At 39.2% G+C, this 16,844-nt stretch overlaps 1 protein-coding gene across 1 annotated transcript; it reads right to left on the minus strand.

Annotated features, from left to right (window-relative positions):
• Window positions 1-46: 46 nt before the first annotated feature.
• Window positions 47-15,746, minus strand: LOC114561634 (collagen alpha-2(XI) chain). The gene is made up of 41 exons (XM_028587699.1): window positions 15,673-15,746; window positions 14,813-14,866; window positions 14,252-14,305; window positions 14,084-14,128; window positions 13,634-13,739; window positions 13,481-13,534; window positions 13,332-13,385; window positions 12,281-12,325; window positions 11,982-12,035; window positions 11,558-11,611; window positions 11,406-11,459; window positions 11,100-11,153; window positions 10,895-10,948; window positions 10,668-10,712; window positions 10,513-10,557; window positions 9,497-9,604; window positions 8,254-8,307; window positions 8,045-8,098; window positions 7,812-7,865; window positions 7,499-7,606; window positions 7,157-7,210; window positions 6,592-6,642; window positions 5,606-5,659; window positions 5,422-5,475; window positions 5,257-5,310; window positions 4,285-4,338; window positions 4,147-4,200; window positions 3,961-4,014; window positions 3,772-3,822; window positions 3,620-3,673; window positions 3,314-3,367; window positions 3,174-3,227; window positions 3,041-3,094; window positions 2,940-2,957; window positions 2,562-2,624; window positions 2,246-2,431; window positions 1,973-2,108; window positions 1,769-1,875; window positions 740-820; window positions 432-641; window positions 47-232 (listed from the first exon to the last, which is right to left on the minus strand). The coding sequence occupies exons 1-41, from the start codon at window positions 15,744-15,746 to the stop codon at window positions 80-82; spliced, it is 2,874 nt and encodes a 957-aa protein (XP_028443500.1). The 3' UTR covers window positions 47-79.
• Window positions 15,747-16,844: the final 1,098 nt, after the last annotated feature.

Consider the following 16,844-nt stretch of genomic DNA (forward strand, 5'->3'; position numbering starts at 1 on the left):
CACACACACACACACACACACACACACACACACACACACACACACACACACACACACACACACACACACACAGCATAGGTCACAAAAAGCAGAGGGGTCCCAAAACAACAGTGATTTCCGGGACAAGGGGAGATAGCGACCTCATATCTACACCCAGATCTCTGACAGGAAGTAACTCCATATCGCCTCGATGCAGCTCCGTGCTCCCCCGAACCATTACAACCACCTCCGCCTGCAAAATGATCAGACAGAAGAGAATGTGTAGCCCATAGCACAGTGGGAAAGTATTTCTTTTGTAATCTACAAACAATATGTAAAACCTCCTACTGATTAACTAAATTATCTCTGTTCCCATATCTACATTACATTTTACAGTTATGGAAAGCTGCAAAAATTGTGTTTTTGACAACAACTAAAAAATGTATTCTTACCTCACAGCCTTTCCTGTACACTGTGGTTAAGTGTGAAAGGATTTCTTTGCCAGAGTCTCCCAGGAAGTGAATAATCCTGTTGGCTGAATGGGTTGTTCCAGCAGTACTGGAGTAGTTTGCTGTACACCTGACAGTCATGTTCTGGAAAGATGTGTGGCTGTGTAACCGCAGAAACCTCAGCTGGACAACATCCACACCAGCATACTCAAACTGTCAAAGACAGAAATCATTCATTATATGTCTGAGGGAATCTCTTACTGATGTTAGATGTACTAAATGTTCCTCAATCAATTCCACAAATGTGTTACCTTGTTTTCACCGTGCTGCTGACTAAACCACTGGACAGACGTTTTTGATTTCTTCTTTACTGGTTCCCAATGTAATTTAATCTAAAGGATAGAACATTACCAACATTTTTAGAGCCATTCTTGGTACCATCTTATTTGTGTATTTACATTAATCCAAAAAGTCTGGATAGTAATACCCTTCTTTCCTAGCATCTACTTTTTTTTATTAATGGGCCCACACTGCCTTGTGTAAAACAGCTTTATGAATGTTGATTCCTTCACTTGAAATCTGCTTAACAAGCTATCAGCATTGCAAACATTGGTCCTATTAGGACATTTAATTAATTATTACTGTGGGAAATTGAAGCAATCCTATCTAAACAGCAATGTTCTAGGACAGGGGTCTTTAACGTTTCTTAGGCCAAAGACCCCTTAGCTGAAAGAGAGATGGAGCAGGGACGCCCACCACATACTGTTTTGAATTTGAGTTGCATATTAAACTGGGCCTACAATAACGTGTAGGGCGGCCTAAAGCCTTTACACATACCATTTGATGGTTCATACAATACTAAGCTATTAAAATAATAATTATTGACATATTCATATATTCATTAGTATATGATTTAATGTTAAACATACATGTAGCACAGTGAATACTTTAGCTTAACTGTATCTGGCTACATTTGGTCATCACTGTTGTATACATTTAAAAACAAATCACCAATAGGCCGATTTATGTTTGCTAATAATATGTTGGACCCATAATATGTATATTTCTTTAGACAAATTACCTATTTAAACTACCTACTAATTAAACTTTTTTTAAATGATTGAACAATAACTTTGGGGCCCCCCTGCAGTAACTCTGAGGACCCCCTAAGGGTCCCGGACCCCCTGTTGAAGATCTCTATTCTAGGGTATGTTACATAATTATATTGTAATGTAAAACCATGGGATCATATCATGTTGTTGTTGCAGTTGAAAACAAGAAAGTAAGCCCATTTCTCAAACTGCACTTAGCCTGCTAATGTTGGGTGAAAACGAGTGTACCTGAGACTGCACAGGGTCAATGCAGGTTGTTCCTCCTGCTGTGAAGTTACAGAATACCTTCACAGCATCATAGGGACAGCCTTGGTTGGGGTCCATGTAAAAGTAACCTGAAAAATAACTGACATGAGTGCCTGATCACTCTAATACTAATATACGGTGTATTGTCAACAACAGATTTACATATGGGCCTATTCAGACCCTCACCATCATTCAGATGTGGGTGTACGAGTCCCAGCTCATAGCAGGTGGTGGCAGGATCATCTTTAGTTCCCTGCGGCCAGCTGAAGGATTCCTCAGCCTCATCTACTTCAGACCATCTCCTGGACACTGGCCTGGGCCACTACATAAGAATCCATCATTCAGATATTTAACCAGACAGTCAATCAGTCAGCCAACTATCGATCCTTGAACATAATTTACCACTAACCAAGAACACTGAGTAAATTAAGTGTATTCGAGAAGAAAGCTTGTACCAACTTTTTCTTGTCCTTCCCTTAGCTTCAGGAGGCTGGGTGTTTGTCTTGATCTTGGCACATTTTTCAGTTTTGATCTTGTACTGGGTCTTGTTTTTGGCCTTAGCTCATTTCCTTGACCTGGTTTTGGCTCAGAGCTTGATCCCTGCCTTTGTGTATGCCTGCGCTTGCCTGGTGCACCTGGTTTTCCCTGTGAAGAGCATGGTACAATCCTCTTGGCAGTTAAGCAGCATTCACTTCCATCAAGCTTCAAATGCATCTTAAAACATTACAGAATGTTACAGTTAACATTGTTGATCAGGTCAAGCAAAATGTCTTACTGGAGGTCCATGCTTGCCCTTCACTCCCTTTGGTCCTCCCTTGCCTTGGACACCTTTCATTCCCTGTACAGGCCCAAACACAGTCAGGCTCTGTCTTTATGCAATTAACGCATAAAGACCAATCTCCATATTTGCAATCAAGGTAATAATGGAGCCAACTAAAAGTAGTGCAATGCTGAAATCATTTCAAGTTGGCTACATCAGCTGTCCACCAAAATTCTTTCTAAACAAACATAAATTGAAAACTGTGATTTCATGATGCTGATTTTTTCAGATGAAACATAAATAAAAAAGCACTATGACCAGATCAGGTCCAGCAGGAAGACCCACAAACCTGCAAAGCCATAAACAAAAATCAAAACAAAAACAGTCTCTCACCTTCTTTCCAAGCTGACCCTGTAACAAAAGCAGTACAGAAATAACTTAGTAAAATGTTTCAGTAAACCTTTTTTGTATAGCTGAATATCAAAGCAACGTACGGTGAGTCCAAGAAAGCCTTTTTGCCCCCTTGGACCAGGAGGACCAGTATCCCCCTGTAAAAGTCAGTCAGTTGATTAATAACTTGCTTCCAGTTACAAACAGTGCAAAAAACAAAAGTAAAACACAACTCACCTGCTTTCCCTTATGACCTCTTTGGCCTTTCAGGCCCTGCAAGCCAGGATTCCCCTAAGACAAAAGTTAGAATTGTGGCCGACCAACTAAAATTATGCCTTTTTTTGCATTTAAAATTTTTCAAATAAATTTTAACCAACCTTTAGCCCAGGTGGTCCGATTGGTCCTGGTGTTCCCATGTCACCAAGGAGACCCTGTAGGTGAAACATAAACACTTTTTATCTGATTTCTTCTGTTTGTCAATGCTGTAAATTCCTGAAGCTATGCAACTGAACCCTCAATAATATTTGGAATAAGTCTTTTATAGTCTATTTAACTGATGATGGGCAGAATGTATACAGTACAGAGACATGATAGGAGAAAGCATGGATTAAAGCATTATGAGAAACAGAAGCCCTGTCTCATCCAGGTAAGGATAGGTGTTGCACTGTGTGTCTGACTTTTACCTTTGGACCATTAATTGCAGACTTGCCCTTCTCTCCTCTCAGTCCTGGAATACCCTGTATCAAGACCAGCGATGATACAGATGTTTACCGAAAGGTATTACGTTAAATCTATTGTTGATATTATTATTATGCTGCTGAACAAACTTGCATACCTTTGGCCCCATTGGTCCAGGTGGTCCTTTTCCTTTTGGTCCAGCTTTACCCTGAGAGAAACATGTTAAATACCACATATATGTGAATTACATAAATGAAAAGTATATACATATGTCTATAGTGAACACACTGTACATATACTGTAGTTATGAGTATTATCTTAAATTTAAAATGACATGATATTGTACCTTGAACCCTGGTGCTCCAGTATTCCCACTGATCCCAGGGGATCCAGGGTTTCCCTACAACATTACATGTTTTAAATGTATCTAATGTCACAAAGTGCATCTGTAGGCCAAACTAGAACAGATATTTATGAATAAGAGTATACTCCCATGGTTCTATGGTGCAGGGTTGTTTGTTTTGGAGCTTACCATTTTGCCAGGCCTGCCAGGTGTTCCAGGAGCTCCTCTGAAACCAATATCACCCTTTGGGATGAGCAGGGGAGGGACTGGATTTAGTAAAAAGGTTGAACAACAGACTAAATTGAAGTATGTTAAATTTTGACGTACCGGATCTCCTTCATTACCCTCAACCCCTAGTAACCCATCCAAACCGCTTAGGCCCTGAGAAATAGATCACAATAATAACATAATAACATTTTATTTACATAGCACTTTTCTAGCATTGCTATCCAGATTAAAAGATTTACAGAATATTAATTAGGAATCAGAACCCCCCCCCCGGGGTAGCGGTGATGGATTTAATGATATATGTATGTTTTATTTGCCAAAAGGGATACTTGCGGGTTTTCCAGGTCGTCCAATAGGTCCTGGTCTACCCAGCGGGCCTTCAGCTCCCTACAAAACAGACTTCATTAGATGAGTGCAATGCCCTGAGTGAGACTATGAGGCCCAGAGTTAAATTTGGATTAAGTAATTTAATCCTACCTTTTATTATAATTGAATATAATCAGAAATCAAAGACGGTGATCAAGATTGTTTGCATTAAGTGAAGTGAAGTGCATTTCTTAGAAAGTATGATTAACATTATGGGAATGAAAAAAGAATGTGTCATGGGGTATCTGGATCACAACAATCGTATCTGTTTGTTTTATTTTTGCATTTCAGAATGAAATTAAACTCACATTTTTTCCAGGAGTTCCTTTTTTTCCTTTCCTTCCGGGCTGGGCTCCTTTTCCCTTTATAAAGACATTATCTCCATTATGACATTCTTATTTTCTCTGTTTTAGATTTTCACCTGAGCTAAGAAATTACTTCCACCTACTTTTGGCCCCTGGATTCCTTTAGTTCCTAGAAGACCGGGAGGACCAGCAGGTCCAGGTCGACCTTTAGCACCTGAAGTGCCAATGAACCCCATCTTCCCCACAGTCCCCTAAAAAAAATACAGTAACACAAAGACATTATATTATAATAAAGAAATACATCTTTAGTACTGATAAAATTCACTAACACTGAATGATCTAATTACAAAGGCTGAAAATTGCAAACTCAATCCTTGAGAATTCAAATATGCTGGCTCACCATTGTGCCTCTTGTCCCTGGCTCTCCTTTCGCCCCTGTTTGACCTCTCATGCCCTGGGGATTACAGAAAGAGACATTACTGTGGTAACATCTTTGTACACACCATTAAATATGCCTGACTGGATTAATGATGTCCACAAGGCGCAACACATAAGGACGTCCCACCATGTCTCCTTTGATCCCTTGAAGACCGAGCTTGCCTGCCTCACCGTGACTGCCCTGAATGACACAAACACACAGCAGAGACAGCATTAGATGTATTAAGCAAACCCCTTTAGCTGGACAGATCACACCAGCTGCAGCACTGAAGAATTTCACTGCATCAGAATGAATACATTTTACAATACACCTTTGGTCCAGGGATTCCAGTTTTTCCCTCAACACCTCTCTTGCCTGGCAAACCCTGAAAAACACATGAATGAAGTGAAATTAATTTTAAGAATTAAAAAAAACAATAAAACAAGATCAGGCTTTAAGTTAAGTCATATTTGTTTTGTATGGCAACCAATTAATTAAAAGCATTTTATACACAGTATACAATCTGTATGTACACCATCATGTATTTAACATTAACGTTTAAAGGTCCCATAGCATGAAAATTTCCCTTTATGAGGTTTTTTAACATTAATATGCGTTCCCCCAGCCTGCCTATGGTCCCCCAGTGGCTAGAAATGACGATAGGGGTAAACCGAGCCCTGGGTATCCTGCTCTGCCTTTGAGAAAATGAAAGCTCAGATGGGCCGATTTGGAATCTTCTCCTTATGAGGTCATAAGGAGGAAGGTTACCTCCCCTTTCTCTGCTTTGCCCACCCAGAGCATTTGGCCCACCCATGAGAGAGAGACATCATGGCTTTCAAACGAGCAAAGTGGCAGTTGGTCAAGGCCACACTGCCACCCTCCACCTTGCCCCCGCCCTCTCTCCTCCTCAATAGCTACAGACACAGAAATGGCACATCCTAAGGAAAGCTCATTGTGGGACTGGCTCTAGAGGCTGTAATTCTGCACCAAGGCTGAATTTCGGGAAAAAGACTTCAGATACTGTATTAGGGGACCACTAAGTTGTTAAGTCTATATAAAAGCATCCAAAGAGCACCATGTCATGGGACCTTTAACTAAACTTTTTTTGCTGCCATCTAGTGGTTGGAATTTTCAACATGTTGTAGTAGTAATATGTTATGTTACAGATCAGGGTGGCCTGGATGTAACTAGGTTGAAACTTTCAGCTCATACAAGTCAAACAAACATTTTGTATTGGCAGAAAAATTTAATGTGGATTTCCTCTTGAATAGTATGTGGTAAATATTTTAATTCCACATTAAGTCTAATAACACATACTGGTGTTGATGGTCCAATTTGTCCAGCGGGACCTATACTGCCAGGGGGGCCCTGGAACGAGAAGACATACAATTTACAGAGTTTATTTCCAACTGTGTCATATTCAAACAACAGTATGTAAAGCATCTCTTAAAAGACATTCTCTGAATCACAACTATATATAGAATTCAAATATATGTTTTAATGACACTTGACACAAAAAAAGACAAGCTTGCACCAAGCAAATGATACATGAAGCTCATCGTGATTGGTGTTAGTCGTCATCATACAGCATTTTGGACATCATTGACAATCAAGAATCCAACTGTGTTACTAACAGTGTGTCCCCGGAGCCCCTTCTGGCCTTTGGCCCCGGCTGCCCCAGTGTTGCCCCCTGGTCCGAACTGTCCAGACATGCCTGATGAACCTCTAGTACCTGGCTCACCCTGTAAAAGCATCATCATCATCATCATCATCATCATCATCATCATCATCATCATCATCATCATCATCATCATCATCATCATCATCACACATTTCGGACTCACAGCATCATTTCTGAAGTCCAACATTGATTCTGACTAACCTTGAGCCCTGGCACTCCATGTTTTCCTCGATCCCCTGGTGAACCCCTGTACCCCTGCAAAAGAGGGTTGATGGTGAAGACAGGGCACAAGGGACACACTGTCCTGTTTTAATTCACAATTCAAAAATATTCAGCACACTCCGGTGGGTCTCAGAAGTCTATCAATATTTGAGATCAGTGGCTGTGAGGCTGCCTGACTTTTAGATTCGGGGAATGATTCTGATGCATTTTCAGGGCAGAAACAGACAAGGATGCAGATGGCATCGTCCTGTGTCACTCTATGAAAGTGAGAGGGGTTACAATAGTCTAGTAAACTATACTTTAGAAATAACTCCTATCCACCTGTTTTCCTGGTGGCCCCTTTGCTCCTTGTGGCCCTTGGTTGCCTCTTTTGCCTTCAGCTCCCTTTGGCCCTTTCTGTCCAGGAGGCCCAGTGTTTCCCTTGTCACCCTGAAATGTAAGTAAAACAAATGGTGTCCAAAGTTTGATTGATGCATTTATGTTCCATCTGCATGCAGGGTTTGTGTAATTGTTTGCGGCATTTTAAAATTCTTTAAAGGTTGTAATGACCATGAAGAATGTATAGTAGAAAAAAAACACTTTTATCCACAGTTCAAAAATAAAATGACACATTTACAAGCTGACATTTACTCACAGATATGCCTTTTTGTCCAGCTAGTCCCTCAGGTCCCTTCAGTCCAACTGGACCCTAAACACAAAAGCACTGGGTTACTCATAAACATATTCAAGCTTAACATGAGGCTACAGACTGCATAGGCCTCTAATCTTGTGTTTTTAGAAAATTCAGACATGTTAGTGCCTTTGCATTCAGATGAATGAAAAATGATCTAAAACAAATCTGTGACAAACACAGTCTAATCAATCTACCTCCTCACCATCGAGACCAGCAACTCCCTCCTGCCCCAAAGCTCCTCTGGATCCCTTAAGAGATGAAGGAAACAACTGAGTGATGAATCATTGAACCATCATTGATTGTTTCTGAAATGTATGCACAGAGCACTCCATCACTGTGCTACACTTGTATACAGCATTTTCTGAAGCGTGTTTAGAGAAGCTCAGTAAAAGAAAAGCTTTACCTTATCTCCTTTGACACCAGCGGATCCAGAACTTCCCTGAGGTCCATCTTTACCCTAATTGTAGCGAGAGTAAAGCAACAATTGCACAAAAAAGACTTGATATTCCTGCCCTACAACCTGCTCTCAAAGTGGCCTGAAGGCAGACAGGATGCTTGTGCACAACAAACTCATCTTGGTGAGCTTGGTACTTGGAGCAGTAAGTTCTGTGCACCTTAAAATGTATTTGTGTATATTTACAAACAATTAAATGTAAATGCTGTGTGTTTATTTCATTTAGTGACCTTTATCAAAATACATGCAAAATACTGTATAATTAACTGTCCTGTCATTTGATGCATAGGGAACTATAGAAATGTCTGTGTGAATATACAGTATATTTTCAAAATTTCACAGCTTTTAAGGTGTTTGTGCAGCAACATTTCTTATCATGATCAATTCCACAATATGATTTCACATGAATTATTACAGACAGCAGGGACAACTCTGTTTACGCCAAGGCACACTTCTATTCTGAAATACAGTTTGTTGTCAAAGTCAAAAATATCTAATGTATCCTCAAAGACAGGTATTGAAATATAATGATGATGAGGAGGACAATTCAATTGCCCATACAACCAGTCATTCAAATCCAAAATTCCTAATGATGTCTGGATGATTCTGATAAGGCTCCCGACAAGCTCCCTTCTTTTAAAGATGAATAAACGGCAGAGAACAAGAAAATGATCTTAAAAAAAATCTTAAATCTTGTGATGTAGCAAGAACATCCAAATGCAATCAGGATGACACTGAGGGAGTAATCTATGACACCCTGGATCAACACCCTGACAACAGACCTGACTTGTTCTGGTGATGACTAACTCTTGCCCCATGCCAAACAGGAAATAAAGACATTCAACAGATCAAGCTTCTGTCAGCAGTTGTCACAAAGAGGACTGCTGTCAGCCAATAGATAAGTAAAACTCTAAATGATTTGTGTAAACAATGTTTAACCTTTTTCATGCCACTATATGAAAGTGGGAAAGGTACCCAGTGGGAAGGCACACGCATGCATGCAGAAAATCAGAGTGTAACAATTTTGGCCTGTTACCTTTTCTTTGGTCTACTTTCATTTTTTTGTGAACAGTTTAGCCTGCTGTACATCTTGACTCTGTTTGGCAGATGGTGATGTGTTTTCATTTCTCTCCAGTGAGCTCATATGAGTTAAAGTTCATACTTGACAACAAAGGCATACAAATAAACTTACTGGGTAACCTGTAACTCCAAGCGGGCCAACAGGACCTTGTGGCCCCTGGTCACCTGGAAGGCCACGGGGCCCGACCTCACCCCATGGTCCAATGTTACCCTGGATACCCTGGAGGAAAAAAAACATGTATTCAGAAGATAAACGTTTAGTGTTTTAAGTCAAATTCCAGGTCAAGTCAGGTTTATTTGTGTATCATTTAAAATATCTCAATTGGCCTTACAAACTCTCATTAGCTATGGTTGCCAACCAAACCCAAGCTTTCTGGGAGGACAAAGAAAAACTTTGAGAAAGAGGGAAAAATAATCTTGTCAACAAAGCTTATTGTTGCTTATTGTTACGAGTTCTAAATACTAAGTAGGGCAGACATTGAGCTGAGCGTCATCTGCACAGAAGTGCTGCTATAGTTACAAAAAAGCTATTAGAATAAGGGCAAAGTGATCAATCAATGATCAATAAAATACATACAGTAAATGCCACTAATAGTATGTATGGTGCAAGCATATGTTTAAGACTCATACTAACTGGAAGCTGAAGATGCAAAGGCAGCACCATGACAGAGTGCACATTGAAAAGGCTGTTTGAGCAGCTGCTTGACTTCTTTCTCTCTAAGGGAAATTTTAAACCAAGTACTACATTTATGTAATATCTCTTAAATTTGTTTGCATTTTATGCTGAAATAAACAAAATACAAAAGTGAGACAAATAGATTGTATCAAATCTAAAGCAGCATCTGTAAGACGGGTGAGTAGGAGACTCTTACATATTTTACGCACAAAATGTATTAAAGTCAACCACTTCTAATTAGGAGACTTGTAATTCATTGTAGGACAATATTTCAATAATATACAGAAGTTGACTTAATGAGTAAGAAGGTAAAGGACTGAAGTGATGGATGTTTGGATGGATGGATGGATGGATGGATGGATGGATGGATGGATGAATGGATGAATGGATGGATGGATGGATGAATGGATGAATGGATGTGTTTAAAAGGAATTAATGAAATGAAATCTTACAGAATATCCTCTGTATCCCTGTGGTCCAGGCATGCCCATCTCACCCTGAGCACAGAAAAAAGTAATATTTTTACTTGATAACATTGATATAATTATATAAAGTAGCACTGATAGTAAATTAACTGCAGCAGTGAAACAGAATATAATTAACTTACTGGGCGGCCTTGTTTCCCCCTTGGTCCCTCCTCACCTCTCTTACCCTTCACAACAAATATAACGAAGTGAACACCACATTAAAATGCCAAATGTATACTATGAGTGAGTAACCAAGTGAACACATTTGTCCAACACGACATAATGATGCAGCTTATAATACTGACAGACGTATATTCTGAATAAAATGCAAGTATTGACAAACATGAAGCTTTGAACTGACGGATACCTTTAAGCCTTCACTTCCTTGAAGTCCTCCTGGGCCTTCATTACCTTTAACCCCCTAAAGAAAATCAACAGTCCTTTAATCTCAACATTATTATGGCTACATTTAAAATATTTTATTGTGGCACTACAATATATTAGGAGCCAAGTTATTCCAAGAGTTTGTACTGTAATATCCTAAAATGCCAGATGGTGATGCTGTAACTCACTCTCTGTCCTTGCTTTCCTGGTGTCCCCTTCGATCCTCTGCTGCCAGCTTCTCCCTGTTGATTGACACAAATGTACAGCTATATGAATCAACATATTTCAGCACCTCATACTCATATAATTTGGAATGCTGAGTAACCTACGGTAATGTTGTACGGCTGTGTAACTACAATATAAATGTATAAATAACTTTTTAACCCATTTACTCCTAACAGAAATGTGATCTTCTTTTGTTTCATTAAATAAGATAAGATAAAATAAAAAAATAAAAAATCACATTTCATGAAACAAAGGCGATTAACACTCACACTCGTCCCTACGGGTCCTTGGAGGCCAGGAGTGCCTGTCTTCCCAGGCAATCCCTGTGGAAGATATTTAGTAGAGTATCAGTTATCCATATGTGACACTATAACGTAAGCAAATCTACTTGTTCAGTGTTTATTATAGAGAGGTTACGTACTTTTGGTCCTGGAGGTCCAGTGTCGCCATTATTTCCATTTGCACCAATGCGTCCCTGATGAAGGGTGATATTAGTTTATAACATATCTGTCCCTATCGTAGCTACCCCTTTAATAGTCCCACTGAAGAGTAATTTCTGAGAAATATAGACTTTTAGCTAAAAAAATAGAACACCCAATTTAAACTTATAGGATATACAGTATATTGCAGTTGGCTGACAGTTTTTATTCAGTTTGTGCTGTATATCTCCATGAATACCAATCCTATGGCAAAAACATTCCCACTCTCTTTATGTATTTGGAAAAATCTGTAGAAATAGTAGAAAGGCCTCTATATAAACATGGAGGTTATGAACTCTATAAAGTGATACTGTATGTGATTGATTAAAGTCAGAAAAATGAACATTAACATATTGTTGGTCTTACCAGGGCTCCATGAGGTCCATCCTGTCCCCTGTTACCTGAAGGACCTTGAAATCCCTAAGATGGGACACAGATAATGTCAGATCTTTTGCTAGTTTGTTTAGAAGAACTATATGACTGATAAATTCCAAAATTATTTTTATCTATAGGCTAATAGAGTGAAAGGTTACATGACATTCATTGACCAATACTCAAAATGACTTAAAGTCTATCACCCTCCAAGTATTTAAATTTTAAATGAAACTTAAATTATTTTATAATTTTAATTGACGATATTTGATCATTTACATAATTCTGATCACCTTTAGGCCTTTAGGTCCAGTCACTCCGAGGAATCCACACGTTCCCTATACACAAGGTTTACACATATAAAACGCATGGCTTCATTAACATTTATATTAGCAGGATTTTGAGAGACACAATCCTAAATTGCATGAACATATTCTTTTTGGATAGACTAAAATAATAGACTTATAAATAGATTTATAATATGGGATATATATGGGAAATTAACGGTTGAAATTAGTTTGTTAGGTCATCATGAATTGATTTTTATAGTCTACAATGTACATTTATCTATATATATTTGTAAATATATATTAAACAGCTTTAAATCTATGTTGAACTGTTAATTAAAGCCATTGCAGTATTGTACAAAAAAGTAGTGGATAGTAAGAGTGATTATATGTTTGGACTGGACACCGTAGTCACATAAGGACAGAATAAGAAGTGTAGCCATATAGGAACCTTAATACCAGGTTCTCCTTCACGTCCTCTCTCTCCAGATTTCCCCATCTCTCCCTGCAAGCAGAAAACACAACCGCATCAGTAGTGTGGTTTTAGCACAATGATCAGCATCTAGAAGAGACTTAATGTCCACTCACTCATACTCACAATTGGACCTGGCAACCCAGAAAATCCTGCTCGACCTTCTCGACCCTTTGACAGGAAATAATTATGATTAGGATATAATATCTATTCCAGGAGTTCCTACTATAAATGCCATGCTGTTTCACTAGAAATATTTCCAAATTTAAATAATAAAATGTACACATAGAATCAGCTCAGACACTATCACTTGAAAAAGGATATACTGACACCTGTGGTGACTTGAGTGTATCATCAGTAAGTTGAATATTGGTGTGTATATTTGTATCAGTTCTGGACAACATTTCTACAAAAAATGACCATGGTTCTTATATTTTATTTTGGTGCCAAGTTGTAGCTATCAGACACATTTACCAATAATTCACTCACTCTCATTAGCATCAATGACAAACGAATGTGCAGCTAGTGCACAAATATTAAAATAAAGAAAAAACATTTTCCACTTATTCCACATCTTTGTCATACCTTGTCGCCTCGAGGCCCAGGAACTCCTTGAATACCGGTTGGCCCCCGATCTCCCTACAAAAACATACAAATTTATTCACACACATTCACAATTTCACAAACATTTACTTCTTAAATACAAAAAACATTAAATTTTCTCAAAAACTCACCTTCAGTCCATCTTTTCCCTGCTTCCCTTGCTCCCCCATGATGCCATCAAAGCCCTACAACCATGAAAGCAGGTAAACTTGATTATCACAGTTGCTATAGCATCATTAGTGAACATGTCTTTGTATGACTCATTACATTTATTTCACTCACACTGGATCCAGGAAGTCCTGGTGACCCAGTTGGTCCTCCGAGTCCCTCATGTCCTGAAGGGCCTCGACGCCCCTTAAATCCTTGCTTACCTGGAGGCCCTGGAGGTCCCTGTACGCAAAACACAACAAGATGTTGAACTCAGTCACTGGTCTGGTCAATAAACTGATCAACAATCAACTGAACAGATAGACGGGAAGGATCCAACTCACCAGGTCTCCCTTAAACCCTGGAACACCCTTCTCACCTCGCTTGGCTTTTGCCCCCTGGTAGAGAAAAGTACACACACACACACACACACACACACACACACACACACACACACACACACACACACACACACATTTAGCTTGGTACTTATAAGAACCAAAATGTATAACATGATATGGTTAATATCCTTAAAACATTGCCATACATTATAATTGAAGTAAAACAATTGCTTTAAGTAATCTTACAGGATCACCTGAGGGTCCAGGCTTTCCTGGATTACCATTGGCTCCCTGCAATGAAAAAGAAAGCCATATACTCAAGATTCAACATAACACCACTACAGCACTTCTGAGTTCATATCTTCTCTAGTAATTCATGTTGCTTGTGCAGAGGGTTTGGCCTTGTTGTCTTACATTAAGTCCAGGGGGTCCAGGTTCTCCGATGTCCCCTTCATCTCCTGGATCACCCTGGTGATACACAGAGACCACATGACCGAGTGAACCTGAAATTATGGCTGCAGTCTATTGATACATTTACAATTTTCGTTTTTTTTCTAAAAGTGTACACTTTTAACTCACAGGGTTTCCTTTAGGACCTGGAGGTCCATCTGGTCCTGGAGTTCCCTGTGAGAAAAAAATAGAATGTGTGTGTAGTGGCTGGCCTTCATGTGATAAAACTGAAAATATGACTCCTGTATGTGGAGGGCATTCCACAAAGAGACAGCCACTATTGTTCAGAATCATAACATCTACAAAAAAATGCATAAAAGTAAGTTAATATTCTTCTCCCTTTTTGTCATGTACAACTTTATCATTTTGTCTCATGTTTATGGCCTACAAAGGACAAAACTACCAAGTTAAATATCCAGTGACTGTAAATCCAAACCAACCTACAATAACACGCTGATTCTCTTTCTGATGCAGACCAAACTGATTCTACTATAGAATTAATTGCTTCAAAAGGTTTTGTTATACCTGAGGGCCACGGACACCGGGAAACCAAACCTCTCCATCAGGACCAGGCTCTCCCTGAAGCAACACATGTATATACACAGGTTAGACATTTATTAAGGTTATTAAATGCCATTAGCTTATCATTATTTGGTCTCTGTGAGAAAGAGTACATTTGTACTGTAAATGTCTTGTCACCTGTGGTCCAGCTGCGCCTCTGGCACCCAGTTCACCTTGATGACCCTAATATCATAAAATATTGTTTCACAAATATTTGTTTATTAATCAATTAGGACTACAACTTGATCAACTAGTTGTATACTTACTGGAGGTCCTTTAACTCCTAAGACACCTTTTACTCCTCTGGGGCCCATTTTGCCCTGAGCAGAGGACAGATTAATGAATGCACTTCTTACTCCAACATCATTATTTTATCAATTTTATGAAAATGTTATAGTCTTTACTTGTGTTAGAAAACTTACAGGTGGGCCTGGTGGTCCACCAAAGCCTTGAGCTCCAATCTCTCCCTGAAAATAATCAGCAATGTATCAAACAAGAATAATAAGCACCAAGGGCTGTGAGTCTGTGTTATGGTTGTGGTTGTCTGTTATAGTTTTTCCTGTTAACTGTGTTAATTTATTCCCCGGTTCCTTGTTGTTCACTGTCTCTTGTATTCTCTGTTGCGTGTTACCTTGTTTTCATCCTTGTGTATGTTTATGCTTCAGTTTCCTGTTTTATTTTGTAGTACCTGTTTCTCCCTTGTCATGTCTTGTTTTACTTCCTGCCTTGTGTTTTCCCGCCTTTGTGATTGTCTGCCCCGCCCTGATGTGTTTCACCTGTTCCTGACCCCTCGTGTCACCTGTCCCTTGTTTCACCCTTGTTACCTTGTGTATTTAGTCTCTGTGCTGCCTTTGTCTCCTGTGGGTTCATTGTCTTCCCTCCTTGTCATTCCCTGCATCGCTTCTTCCTGGTTGTTTTTCCCTTTTCATGTCTTCTGGTTATCTAGTGGTTTTTGGTTTGTCTTGGTTTTGACTGCCTGCCTGCCTCAGGAATATTGAGGACAGAACATGTAAATAAATTCCTCTAAAATCCTCTACTCTGCATTTTTGGGTCCGAGCCTTGTTTTCCCTGACAGTCTGATGATCATGATGGAGTATATGAACTGTTATTTATATATATATGGATAATTGTCACCCAGTGAGCTGTCTGACACTGACCGGAGGTCCTGATGATCCTAGAAAACCAGGAGGACCACTGGATCCAGGCAGTCCCTGTGAACATAGGACAGTTCACATGTTGCAATGTAGAAATGTACAACAATAAGTAATTGTTCTTAGCACAGTAAAACGTTATTGTGCATTTGAAATTGAACCTTATATAATGACTTTACAATGATGGGGGCACGAAAGGTGCTGTCATTAAATAGTATAGCAAACTGTACTTACTATGTAGCCAGGGACACCAACGACGCCTCTGACTCCTTTATTTCCCTGGTTGCAATAAAGAAAGGCAAATCAGAATCACATGTACCAGCCCTCTACTCGTGAAAAAAGTGTACAGTATCTCACAAAAGTGAGTACACCCCTCACATTTTAGTAAATATTTCATTATATCTTTTAATGGGACAACACCGAAGAAATTACACTTTGCTAGTGTTAAGTGTACAGCTTGTATAACAGTGAAAATGTGCTGTCCTCTCAAAATAACAACACACAGCCATTAATGTCTAAACCGCTGGCAACAAAAATGAGTACACCCCTATGTTAAATTCCCATAGAAGCAGGCACGTTTTTGACTTTTGTTGCCAGTGGTTTAGACATTAATGGCTGTGTGTTGAGTTATTTTGAGGGGACAGCACATTTACACTGTTATACAAGCTGTATAATTAATACTTTACATTGTAGCAAAGTGTAATTTCTTCAGTGTTGTCCCATTAAAAGATATAATGAAATATTAACTATAATGTGAGGGGTGTACTCACTTTTGTGAGACACTGTATGTATGTATGTAAGTATGTATGTATGTGTATGTATGTATGTATGTATGTGTGTGTGTG

Source organism: Perca flavescens, chromosome 9 (genome assembly GCF_004354835.1).
Source record: "Perca flavescens isolate YP-PL-M2 chromosome 9, PFLA_1.0, whole genome shotgun sequence".
Lineage (NCBI taxonomy): Eukaryota > Metazoa > Chordata > Actinopteri > Perciformes > Percidae > Perca > Perca flavescens.

Excerpts from the sequence above, each read along its gene's own strand:
- LOC114561634 (XM_028587699.1), bottom strand. The coding sequence starts at position 15,746 with ATGCAGGGAATGACAAGGAGGGAAGACAATGAACCCACAGGAGACAAA. Across the intron at positions 12,326-13,331 it reads CTGGGCCTCGAGGCGACAAG|GGAACGTGTGGATTCCTCGG; the intron begins GTATGACAAAGA and ends CCTTGTGTATAG. Across the intron at positions 5,476-5,605 it reads CTGGAATCCCTGGACCAAAG|GGCAGTCACGGTGAGGCAGG; the intron begins GTGTATTGTAAA and ends TGTGTCATTCAG.